A 13796-nucleotide genomic window follows, 5' to 3' on the forward strand; every position below is an offset into this window, starting at 1 on the left:
GAATGAGAGGATCGCCGCCCTCTCCCAGCGCCTTCCCGTGGTTTTCCGAGCGGGGAAAACGGGATGACCTCCATACAGAGACGTCCCCGGGCGCGGCCGCACGCTTTCTAATGAACCGGAATGAGGTCGCCGCGTAATTATGAAACACACCGGAGGAGAACATCCACCGACGGCACGAATTAAACACACAAAAAAAAACCACACGTGTTATATAAGAACGAGGAAGCACTGCGCCATTTTAATTTCAAATAAACCGCAATGCAAAAACTATATCTGTCTGTGGGGTTCTGCAGAAAACACCATGGGCTGCGTCGAATGAAAGGAGCAAGCCGACGGCCTGCCGGGATGCTTCGCAGCCCCCGAACGCGAGGATGGAGGGCGTCTTCCCACTGTTTGTATTGAATTTGTTTAGGCCAGGCTGTTCTGATGTATATGGAGGAGGATTGCGACTGAGGAGGAGATAAGCCCGTTGCGAACCGAGGGTTTGATACAGCGATTATGTGGTAGCTTCTTTCACGTGGATTACAGCCAGCAAGAGCTGAGAGAGAATGCCTCTCTGAAGGAGGGCTGGGAATAGAAGATCTGCCGCACTGGAGAACAGTGTAATGCACAGCTGTTGGCACAAAGAGGCTTATTCGGGGGCATCGCCTTTAAAAGCACATAAAATGTAAAATTTCCTGTGAAAATCATATTTCCATTTTCACCCTGATGGTGGTGTCAAGTAACATTGTACACAGAAAACAAAGCCTATGCCGTTTAAAAGAAAGACACGCGTCTGTGTTGTGTGGTCGAATTAATCATGCCAAGATAAAACATTTTCCACATCAACAGTTATCAAAAAGCCCTCAGTCATGCTCTCCAGTTGTTGTTGTCTGATTCGTTATCTCGCAGCAGGGGGCGGGACCTGACTGGAGCTCCAAGTCTGAATGTAGCCCCTCAGAGTTAGCCTCCTCTAAAGCGCTGATGCCCTCCAGGCTGCCTGCCCATGCAGCTAAACACGCAGTGATGTCAGAGCCTCGCTTCCTACGCGGTGATTACCGCTGTTTTAGCGGAATGGCGGAGCTGCCCTAATTCTGCGCCTTTCTCTCTCTCTCTCTCCCACACAGCTCTCTGCCAGATCTCAGGAGGCCATGTCATTCAGAGCACAAGGGGTGCTGGGAAACCGCTCAGAGGGAACAATCAGCCAATCCAGTTTTAGATGGAGAAACGGGCAAAGAAAGCAATGTAGGTCATCTCAGAAGAGGGTGTCATATTATTAAAATAAGTCCTACAATGCTGTAGCTGAATGCAAACTCACAATCCAGCCAAACTCCCCCTCCCCCAATCCCCAAACCCCCCTGCCTTGAAGGTCACCTTGTCTGGGGGCACGTGCTCGGTCTGCCATGTGATATTGGTGATCATGCCATCGATGAGAAACCGCATGTGGCAATCAATAAGGAGTCTGGCGCTCGTCCGTGTGACCGGGCGCTATGCTCATCGGGGGGGGTCTCATTCCCCACCCCCCCTTCCACCCTGACCCGACCCAATCCCGTGGCCCCACTCCCCAGTGGGGGTCTGCGGGGCTCGGGACCCAGCCATCTGCCCCGCACCCCGCAGCGCCCGCGCTCCGTTCTCCAGGTGAGGACAGCGGGGCGCGGGGGCACTGCAATCTGAGACATCGCCAAGGCGCTCCAGCTCTGTGATCGACACGCCCCCCCCACCGCTGTCGCCAGAGGCCCCAATTAGCAGCCGACGGCGGCTCTTATCATAATGAACGCGGAGGGTTCCCGCGGAAACGGGCCGTCGCTGTCACTGTCAGGGCTGAGTTCCCTCTGTGTCACTTCTCTCTGGCGGTGAGTCACCTCAGATACCTCCAGAGAGGGAACTCTGGCGCTTCTCTCCTTCTGCTTTTCACAGAGAGGAGGTGAGATGCTTCCTCTCTGCCGAGCGCTGACGGTCTAGGCCCCGCCATCTTTGAAGGCCCTAATTAGCCTCTGATCGATGCATCTCAGCCTGGCGTTATGGGAATCTGGCAACCCGAACGCCAGTGTCTGTTCAGCTGTGGCACCTACCCACAGATTTCACCTCACATAACGCCTCACATAACACCTACCAGAATATTACCTTATCCTGGAAGTCATAAAACGCACGTCATTTTCCATGTTAGCCTGAAATCCTCTGGGTGAAACTACAGTGATAATCTGTCCCAGAATCACGGCAAAATGCAAAGATATGAGGTTTATTCATTCGTTCCAACAAAGTATATTCACTACATTACGATAAAAGTGCAGATATGTGATTAGGACAGCATCACATGGAGACAATCTGGTTACAGCCCTTTCTCTGGAAGAACCCTAGGCCTCACTAAGGCAATGTGAACACCCCACACCAGCACGTAGACCCCGGGACCTCTCACACTCACAAACACAGACACAAAGACACAGAGACAGACAGAGGCACTGGCACCACCAGAGACACACAGCGACACACACACACACACACACACACACACACACACACACACACACACACACACACACACACACACACACACACACAGACAGACAGACACATAGACACATTACTGCAGGAAAGCTCACAGCACACTGTGAGGCCTGGAAACAGAGTGGTGGTAACTGGAATTCCAGCAGTTTAACAGGGCCAGGCCAGTGGCTGCAGGATGGAGTTGCAGTCTTTTACAGGCGTGTTCAGGGAGCACCAGCCTCAGAAACTCAGAGCTAGGGGGGCAACTGGCCATCTCATTACTGGGAACACACACTACTGACTCATCCTCAGTACTTACAGATCAGAGCATACACAACATACAACAGTCCTACACAAGAGTGCCCATGCTCTCTGCATCTTCAGTGTGTGTGTGTTACATATTTAAATTTCATAAAGCCATGAAAACACAGTTATCTAAAAGACAAAAGAATCAAAATGGAACAATTACAATACATTGTGTAATCCAATTTACACTACTTTAAGAGCTTGGTATATTAATGAATATCTTACATCAAAGTCTCATCTAATAAAATAAAACAGGTTGGTGAACATGAAAGTAGGTAAGTAGGTTAAAGTGTTTCATTTCCGGCTGTATGTTTAACAGCCATTTCTTTCCCGCATTAGACAAGTTCAAACACATATAGCCAGTTACCATGCATCTCTGACAGCTACTTATAAACTTGTAGAAATGAACACAGACTCCCTCAGAATAGCCTGTGATTGAACAATGCCATAAGGTCTGACCCACAGGGCCAGCTCTCCTCTATTCTTACAAACAAAGACGCTCACCAGTGCCATCGCAAGTCTAAACAGGAAACGGTCTATATTTGTCTCACGTGAGTTATTTAGTGCTGGCCCTCCAGGGCCGAAACGCCCCCTCAAACTCACTGCCCTCTCTACAGACCACAGCTCTGGGTCAGCAACAGCCAATCAAAAGCCAGCTGGGAGCACTCCAAACCGTGCTTCACAACCTTGATACACAATTCGCTAAAGAAACTGAAAAAGTCCGGGGAGAGCTTCAGAACAATGCAGTAAAACAGATGATGACCGGACTGATCATACACACAGATAGACATGAGCAACAAGTAGCCACAACATCGAGGAAATGTCTGTTCTTGTATGCGTTTCATGCGTGTATGTGTTCTGTATGTCCTTTCATGTGTTTATGTATGTCTGTGTTTTTGTATGTACATCCCTGTGTTTATGCATGTGCGTTTGTGTTTTTGTAAGTAAGTTAATGTGCTACATGTTCACATGTGTGCACACGTGTGTGTTTACGTGCCTATATGTATATGTGCGTGTTTGAGCGTGTGCGTGTGTCATTGTGTTGCTGTTGCCGGTTCGAGACAGGAGCCCCACTCGCCTTCCACGCTGTCAGAGCAGGACGTTCCGATGCCGGTGTCGCCGCTGTCGGAGGCGGTGCTGTGCCGTCGCCCGCGGTTACTGCTGCTGCTGGCCGAGGAGGCCCCGCCCTGCCACGCGGACTCGCACCCCGGGACCCATCCTGGAGAAGGGGCGCCAGAACCTGAAACCCACACAGGACACGAACACGGGGTAAACATTCCTCCAAAAACACAGGCACCAAGACATACCATTGGTTCATCAGGGCACAGGTTCTACTCCACACCTCCAAAATACACAGACATCAGTGACACTACAGTCCCATCAGGGGCTACTCACTGAGACTCATTTTACATGATCCTAAGGCACCCACCACAGTTCACCACTTCCCTGGGGCCATGCGTACAGCTACGGCTCCATGCATGAAACATATTAGCTGTTGATTTTGAGGTACTAAAGAAAGTTCCGTTCAGAAGCATCTTTGGATTGTGGACGTTATGGTGCGATTTTCACTTACACTCAGCTTTGCGCTGAGTGAAAGATATTGGATTTCACCGCTTTAAACAGCTGTTTAGCTGTTGCCCGGGGAACCAGCCCAATGACCTCAACTCAGGCCAGGAATTAACATGCAGAGTGGAGGGAGCCAATAAAATATTCCCTACCAGACAAGAGGGGTTAACTTCTCATAAGCCATTAAGAGGATCTGCATTATTTGATCACAATTAGAGTTGGTGCAGCAAATCTTCACAGCCAACACAACTAATAACAGCAGCTTAGGTGAGCTGGCATATGGTTACGCACCCGAGCTGGACTTCATTCCCTCTGGGGCTTTTCCGTGCACACAGTCTAAACAAAACACAATACTAAAACCCCATCGGTGTGGTTTCTGGGAACTTATCCACTGTTTTACAGAGGGAGGAACATGCAGCTATTCTCTGTATACAACAATGACATTACAAATACAATCGGATAGATACATCAGATCATTATTCAAATAGCAGAACTCAGACTGGGAAACAGTTTGCTCCTACTCAGATAAGGCCCTAGATATGACAACAGAGCTGGGTTACTTTCTAGGCAGAGGAGGTGAGCTGCGGAGAAAAGGGATAAGAGCTTCACAAATATCGGTCTGTGACCTACATGGCATTTTATGCTGAAAATGTCAGCAGATAGCTTGGCTACTGTTCTGTGAAATCATGACACCGATTCCATGAAGAGAGCTTCCCGTCTACAGTGAAAAGCAGCTTCGTCAGGCTTCACTCATGTCGCATTTTCCCGTACCGTGCACAATATATTGCGACACAGACCACCCATTACCCACAGTTCCCTGTCTCAGTGTGCACGCATCATCTGAAGGAACTTTCAGATTAATCTGACCCTCAGGGCGAAACGGCGGATTCCTCAGGTGGGTCCAACAACGGCCTCGGTCTCAACGACTAGCCAATACTCAGGGGTGATCTAGACGAGGTTGAGCTCGGGTGACTGGGACAGCGTCCCCAATGGTAGTGTGCCCGAGACGCCATCTCCCATCTTTATCTGCTAACCCGATCTATTTTGAGTGTGTAATCCGTTTGGACGGAGCCATTAAGGCTGTCCTGTTCCGTGCCAAGTGGGCGCTAGGGCTGCATTCACGGTTTTCACAGTCACTCAGGCACCTCGGCACGTGGCACGACATGAGCTAACTGGCGCGCCGTGACTACACACTGAGGGCTACCACTCGAACATCAATCAAACAGACCATTCAAGTAAAACGATCAGCCAACACACAGGCAGAAAAATGCAAACACATCTGACATTCGACTGCCTCCATCAGCAAAAGTGAACTACCAGCACGTCATAAATCTCAGGTGCAGCTAAGGTTTAGTGAGCAATCTGAAATCAGCCATGAAAAATCAGCCCTGATATATCAGGGTCATCCTGAGAAGACTGTAAAATCATGTACCAAAATACGCCGTAGTGCACCGCATGATCAAATGAGGGATTTCACACATATTTTTAAATTTTCTAATGTCTTGAAAGCTGGATGTTCTCTGATTGGACGGCAGACACTGTTGACATTAGGTACAGTACAGCTCAAGGCGAGTGAAATTAAGGCCAAGAAGATCCAGTGATCCACTTTCTCTAATCGCTGCTGAGACTTTAGCCTATATGCAATGACACGCACAGTGCTTTTCAGTGCTGCAGTCTCAACCACTGACCACAGTAGACAATATGCAACTGTCTTTGCTAAAAGAGCTATTGTGAAGAGCAATAATGCCCAATTCAAATGACTCCTGCTCCACTGTTTTGCAAAACTACCACAACGTTGATTCTTCCTTTACTCTTCAAGGTCAGTGTGATAATCTGACTCACAGCAGACTTAAAGAAAGCTGTATCCCTTTAGAAAAAGGCCATTTCCGTAACAGTGATTATCAACAGGTCTGAAATTAGGCTCAACCTATAACCCTTTTCAAATGGAATCCCCACCTCTTAGTAAGAAGCTAACATTGTGGCTGAAAACAGCCAGGCTCTCAAGCTGTCGCTGTGTGCCAGGAATTATGCAATATGTGATCAATTATTAACAACACAATTTACAGGGGATTTAAAAGCTGAGCCGTGACACAGCAACCTGCACCTAAACACGTGGATGCAAGGGTGACACCTCTAACAACTTTTCAAACTTACACCCAGGATTAAACTATATACTTTAAAAACATTTAATGGGGGTACTGTCCCCTCTTCCCAGAAGTGTCACTGTGGTGTAAAGCCGTAATCGGAGGACTTGGCTGTTTCCAAACAGGGTTTGTGTGTGCAGTCTTGGCAATGTTTCATTAACATGAAAGTGCAATTGAAATACTGAACAAATACCTTCCCAGAGCACACACTGGCCTAGTTAGTTCACTCGCTACAGCTGGAGCTTTTACAGACCTTTTCTCAAAAAACAACCCATTTACACAATTCCCTTAAACAGGCGTGACTTTGATTAATTTCAAATAAAATGATATGATTTTCCATTTCATTGTTGCAAATGTTGGCATTGGTTTGCCCGAGTCATAGTTAGCAGTGTCGCGGATTTAAAAGGCAATATCAATCTGTCCACATATTGACAACTGTAATCACTGTCACCGCTCATGAGACAAAGAACACGGCGTTGAGGGGGGTGCGCGACAACGATACCGTGGAAACTGAACCAAATATTACACAGTTACACTGTCCCTAGGTAACAAAGCTGTTGTATGTATGACATATCAAATCTTGGTAAAAAAAATAAAAAAATAAATAAGTGCTCACTGTAATGTTTAAATGTTCGACGAAGTCTGACCATTACCCGCAGACGAGAATCGCACGTAGCGTTTCTAAAACCCCATCTGCCGCAGGACACCAGCTCACTACGACTGAGTATTCTTCCTTATATTAATATATATATCTAACTAGTTTGTATAAAATAAAAGCACTTCATAGTTGGCTAGCAAGCCTATCTTCATAGTAATGCGTCTGAGTATAAGTAACGTCATCTAGCTACCGTTAACTAGCTAGTCTAGGTCTGACAAGATCAAGACAACGTTAGCTAGCTACACAGCAGTAGCTGGCTAGCTAAACAGCCCTCACTGAAAATAATTGCGTATTACAGAAACCAATAACTTCGTAATTATCAATTTATTCTGTTGTCACTGATAACGCTAGGCAGCCAGCCAGCTAAAACCGTTAATCTTATCAATGTTGAGCGTTCTTCAAACCTGGCCACCACGCGCACATCCTGCGGTCAACTAACACGATGGTTTACAACAGAGATAAGCTAATATTTGGCGACCGTGTAGCTAACCTTACCAAGATGTACAGATCTTACCTATTTTGTAAGAGTCGTAATCGTCGTAGTCGTTCCTCTCCCACATTGTTGCCAGTTTATGTTATGGACTCGATTGCAGTGGTACACTCCGATGGGTAATTCCAAAAGCGCAGATAACAAAAACCGAAAAACCCTCAAAGATGGGGGATCTGCTAAGTACAGCCCATGTTTCTCTTACTGCTAGCGGACTCGCTCACGCTTTACGAACGCAAACTTCGGTCGGACCTCCGTCTTTTTTAATACACGATCCTTAAATCGGAAATCGGCTCCTTTGGTCGGAAATATGGGTAAGCTTGGGTGAAGTAGCTAGCAGTAGCTAAAGTCGATTCGCTGTTCGACTGCAGTGCATGCGAGGATGTGATCTCACAAACTACGCGATCCATCTCCTCAATCAGAGCCGTATATCTCCGCCCCCCTCGGCTTAAGGCTGCTGCTGCTGCTGCGGCACCTCGGGACGGGGAGAGGGAGCCACCGAGGCGACGCGGGCCAACAGGAAACAGAACCGCTATTCATTCAAGGAGAATATTCCCACATGCACAGCCCAGTACAGCGTTTTGGAGCGGGTTTGATTTTGAGCTGCCTCATATAACCAACAATAACTTTAAAATGTCTCCAACATGGAGAAACAAGGGAAAATTACGGCCCTCAAATGGCTCCGTAATTCAGATCCGTTTGAAAATAATTTGGAATAGTCTGGAATGTTCTCGGTATAAATTACCGAAAGGAAATTACCAGCAAGTGCATGAAACTACGGCAACGCCAGCGACCCTCAGATGATCCTCAAAACATTTCTAGGCAGATAAAACATGACAAAAGCGTCACGTACTGCGGGAGGAGGCAAACGCTTGTTTTTACGGTACTGATCACTAATGATCTGCAATAATCTATTATGTATGTAGTATTATAAGCTTATCCCATTTTAAGTGTTAGTCGACATTTGTCAGCTGCAAACTGTACTGTATATCGTTGGATAGGTTTAATGCATCCTTCCTTTTTCATTCGTCTGTCACCCGTATCAAAGTGTCAAATTGTATCAAACTGCCATCCTTACAGCCTCTACATTTCCAACCTCTAATTTACCTAACTTTTCTGCCTAATCTGGTACTACTCACATCTCTTTTTCTTCTTGCCATCCTCCCCTTGTCCTCTTTTCACCTTTTTCTGTCCTGCTTTAGGTTAGTGCTTTTTCTGTACTGTTAAAGAATAAAGTCAGGGCGAAAAGGCAGCTGAGAATTTTTCAGCCCGGACAGGCATTCTGTCTGCATCTTCATCTCATCTCTGCAAATGTGAAGCACTAGTGCAGACAAAAGAAAGCCTTGCTATGGCTGTGTGGGTGTTCTCACATGCAAGCAGCCCAGATTCATCATCGCCTTCAACAGCAATAGTTTCAGAAGACTTTTTATCTTCTGGTTGGAGAGACAATTTCAGTTCTGTTTAGTGACTCGCCATGAAGTGCTCAGTAAGCAAAGTGATGCCGTACGGTTAGTGAGAACCATGCCAAGAATCCAGAGCACTCTACAATTGTGGTCTCTTGCAGGACCAATATCCAAACCATGTTACCGTGAATGTTAGTCAGAGAAATCCCTATTCAGATTTGTAGGACAGGAAATGATAAGGCGTAAGTCAGCATAGATGGCAGTTTCTCTTTGTGCCACACAAACAGCGGGGATTTTTTTTTTCAAGTAATAATGCTGTTTTGAATTTATGAACTTCTTTTTGGCCTGTGACAAGTAGCGGTAGAAACACTGAAGCACCTCCCTGACAGGCTAACAGGCTGGATAAGCACTTCCCTCGGCAGGATCTTTTTTTCAACACAAGAGGACAAAGGTGCCAGCTAAGTAGTCACAGCCAGTGAATATTCCTATTCAAGTTTTTAAAATACATAACTTGCCTGAGTTGAAGAAGTTTATTTTTTCAAGATGGTTTACAGAGAAGCATGGAAAGCAAAGTAGATGTTGTTCATTTTCTCAGTTAATCTAATCTGGTTTTGTAGAGAAAGATGGTAAATTCAATATATGTTAACGATTCATGAATAAGGTCCAGTATCTCGGTGCTGCCTTATCACATATTGTCAAATTTAGGTTTATTACAGATGCAAATAACAGTTCCTGCTGTACTTATCCACTTCCTGCTATAAGGCCCGAAGTTGCAACACCAGGTCTGCGCCACTCTCTGGCCCACGTCAGCTTACCCACATTGAAGCTGGTCACCCAGCTCACTGGCTTTAGTTCTTCCATCAAATTTATTTGCTGTAGTCTTGAACCAATCTTATAATTCCATCAAAGGTTGCCCCTTTTCACAAAAAATCCCCTTTACTTCGTAAAATATGCCACGTCCAACACTGCAACTTCATGATGTACGTCACGTCCAAGATTGCAGCATACATGATTTCGACAGACATGTCCTTCCTGTTGTTTTTTCACTACTTCCCCTTTTAATTGGGACGGAATATCACCTTCTGCAATAACTTCCACTGAAATGCTTGCCACTTCTTTGGATGTTTTCAGTAAAATTTATTGCCATTTGTATGCCATGAAAACAGACCTGTATTATGTGTGGACCTACTAACACTTTAAAAATTACAACAAATTTTAGACACTGGCTTTATTGTAGGTGAAAATAAGGCATAAGCTAAGAAGTGAGTCTGAGATGGTAATCTGAGAAAGTAATTCACCTACTTCAAAGGGCAAAATGGCAGGATCTAATGGTTAAGAATGGAATACATAAAACCTTGCAATACCTGAATCATTATTACGGAGGTGGTTTGAATTTCCTTTCATTTAGATAACACATCCTATATTAGTAACTTACACAATGTCTGCCATCCTCCCACTGATGCTATAGTTTCCAGTTATGGTGTAGAGTTACTTTGAAATAGGCACAATGAGATGGTCAGAGGATGCGGTCAATAGACATTAACATTTCTGCATGAAGACTAAGCATTGTCAGACAAATGTCACATGACAGAGAGGTGTTTTTTAAGATGTATACCAGGATTTATATGAATATAATTATTAACATTGACCATTAAATTGTACATAAGAGTCGAGATTTAATGAAATGGAGTTTCTGGCTATGATTTGGGCCACTGCAGAAGCCATGTTCCCATGTTAGCATTACGTTGTAGCAGGATAAAAACATCCCCTAGAAGATCACAGGCAGGGCCGTTAAAATCCAGGGCCGCGAGAATCGCCATTCCGTATCATGTTCGGACAGACAAGCTGGCCTGATATCAAAAGGCACTGATCAAAATCAGCCATCACTCTAATTAAATCCTGTCAGCAGCGATAAAAAACAACAGTGTTTCCAGCTGGAAGAGGAGCCCCGTTTAGGTAATTAAGCCCGTGTACAGCATTATTTGGGTTCAATTACCCATAGACGCTCAATTAATTACATGCTACTCGTTTTGTCCTGCATGAAAAAACTCAATTATTTCTATAGCAGGGCCGCAGAAAGCTGAGAATGGCCTTTAAAAATACAAGTGCTCTCATCTGGTCTGTTCAGTTTTCTTTAAAAAAAAAAAAGAACACGTTACATATCATCTCGGAAATGAAAACACAATTACAACGCCCCCCCCCCTTGTAGAGCTGGCACCTTTTAATGACACAGTGTATGGCATCTATGATGTCAGCATTTTTGAATGAAGAGAACAAAATACTTAAGTGATTTGTTAATGAAATTTATCCCCTGTGGTTTGAGGAGTTGGACAGCAAAGCATTTACCTCATATAGGAGGGGGCCGGAGAGTGAGTCATGTAACGCCTTAAACACAATACTTGCGTTTGGAACTAGGTTTAGGTTTGCCTCCATCGTTTAAAATGATAAATTGCTGTATTCAGTGAGGTCAAAAACAGGACGTGTTTGCATTGGAGCAGCTTCAAAGAAGATTCATACCTTCAGTTTGAAGTGCCCTGGCACTGATGGCCTTTTGCAAGGATCAGCTCAAAATTAACTGTTGTAAGTGCAACACATACGTAGTTCATTAAAACAAAGGTGGGACAAAATGAATGTTCTTTGCTGGTATAAAAAAAAAACGGAATTAAGAGGGGCTGCATTCCAGATAACATAAATGTTTCTACGCCTTTCATCACAGCAGTACACACGGAAACCAAATTAAAGCCAAACCAAAATGGTTCTTCAATATGTAACATGACCATCAGCACCTCATCGCTGTCATCTGTTATACAACTCTATATGTTTGAAATATATTGTAACACTTTCATGCATAATATGCATTTCGGGTTACTTTCCTACATCTGACAAGGCAGTGTTTATCTTGAGAGGCTCGGGAACGTACAAAGGTTCAGAGTGGGCGCGCAGCCAAGCTGTACTGTTATGTACCTTTCTGTTATGTAACGTTGTACTGCCAGCCCAGGGAGAGGGGAAGACTTTAGTGAAGAGCGTGCTGAGGTTCCTCAGTGTGGAGGACCACCGGTGAGGGGAGGCACTCCAGAGTGCGCCTCCAGACACAGAGCAGACGCGTTTCTGACGCCGCGCGCAACCCTGGTACGGCCGTCTCCACGACAACAGCGGGTCTTTCAGCAACGAGGACTGGCCCTCCCGTTTGCTACAACAGGGCTGGCCCGCGCTCCTCCAGAGAACAAAGAAAGCTTCACTTTCACTCTGCCACAACTGGTCACTGGGGCGACACCGTGCAAACACACAAACATGTACATCAGTCTCCTCAGCAGTTTCAGGCATACACAACTGAGGAGCAGAGATCAGCAACCGAACAAAACTAAAAGACTAAAGACAAAAATCCAGTGTAAGTACACTGCTGGCTTACTGTCCAAAGGCCCACACTGCCCCTATCACGTATTGTGAGGCCGAGAGCATTCCAACGTGCTGGCCTAATGCTGCTTTATTTTACCTCATATGAATGCATGAATAACGTCTCATTTTTCATAAGTAAGATAATGCGTGTTGTGGTAACAAATCTTACTTTGGGCTTTTCGCCCACGCTGTATTAAAGAGAAACAAACCCAGTCTCTACTCAACAGAAATCGTTTCCTCACACTGGAGTGCAAATGTCCCAGTGTTCCACTGACAACAGCGCTGACCTGTTGTTTCTCTGGCTTTCCCTCCACCTTGCATGTTGGCACGGGGTTGCACTTCATCAATAGTTTCCAGCTTGTCATAAGAGTATGAAACAATGGCGCTTTCAGCCAATAGGGTGTGAGAATCAGTGTTTTGGAGCACGTTATCAGCTTTGTGCAGACGGCACCCAGCCCCCATTTCCTGTCTCACTGCCAGGAAATCAATGGCCCTGCCTGGACACAACACGCCAACACACGCTGCTCAGCGCCACCCCTAGCCAGAGCACACGCAGGTCATCACATGTGCCCGACGTGTACAACACAGACAACATGCATGAGATTTGGTCATATGTTACCAGAACACAGGCTTGCTCACCTTTGCTTTACGCGCCATACTTCAGGAAAAAAAAAAAAAGTATGTTCCTCAAACTTGCATTACGATAGACCACAAATGACAGAAGTTTTACACTTGCCATGTGGATGTAGGGTGTAATAAGAATGAGATCAAAAACAGGTCCAGAATAGAGAGGACCTGCGTTCTGCCCTGACAAACCATGGATGAAATTTTCAATGCAGGAACCCATAAATGTTCCACAGAAAAGCTTGAATGGGCCCAACAAGTTTCCTTTTGCACCAAAAAAGTTCACAGCTGTCATTTAACTTTATGATTTTCAATGGCTGGAAACTGTATTTGATGATTTAATTCAAGAAGCACTTGCAAATATTGAATGTCTAAAATGATAAAGCAGACAGAAAAAGTAAAAACGAAACAATTAACATACCCGCGTTTCTCTTCATGAGCACGCACTGCCGAAGCTGTGTCAGGAAGTGGTAACGACTCAGATTATGTTCGGCGAAACTCGGCACAGGAACTCTCTCAGCAAATCACCTTACAGCCAATAACAGCCCAACCTTTGGTGTGAAATTACCTTTGTCTGTAGTCGCCTGCGTTTCCTCTCTGTAGACTGGTTTGCTGAACTTCTGAAATAAAATTAGCGTAAATAAAATTGTGTGTCACAATTCAAATTATCAATATTTTTGTATTTTTTTGTAATATTACTTTTTGCATTCTATTCGTAAAAGAAGATGTATTTATGAAAAGATTCTGTG

The 13796-nt window shown here is 45.2% G+C and overlaps 1 protein-coding gene across 2 annotated transcripts in view; it reads right to left on the bottom strand.

Annotated features, from left to right (window-relative positions):
- Positions 1-13498, bottom strand: part of cep85l (centrosomal protein 85, like) — a 62856-nt gene extending 49358 nt beyond the window's left edge. The window contains exons 1-2 of one of the 2 annotated variants that reach the window (XM_036549461.1): positions 13469-13498; positions 3848-4009 (exon numbers count right to left, since the gene is read on the bottom strand). In XM_036549461.1, coding sequence (XP_036405354.1) covers positions 3848-4009; positions 13469-13484 — 178 coding nt within the window. In that variant the 5' untranslated portion in view covers positions 13485-13498. Of the gene's footprint in view, positions 1-3847; positions 4010-7651; positions 8021-13468 lie in introns of those variants that run through there. The other variant, XM_036549460.1, reaches the window with a different exon arrangement.
- Between the last annotated feature and the right edge of the window lie 298 nt (positions 13499-13796).

This window comes from Megalops cyprinoides, chromosome 17 (assembly GCF_013368585.1).
Source record: "Megalops cyprinoides isolate fMegCyp1 chromosome 17, fMegCyp1.pri, whole genome shotgun sequence".
Classification (NCBI taxonomy): Eukaryota; Metazoa; Chordata; class Actinopteri; order Elopiformes; family Megalopidae; genus Megalops; species Megalops cyprinoides.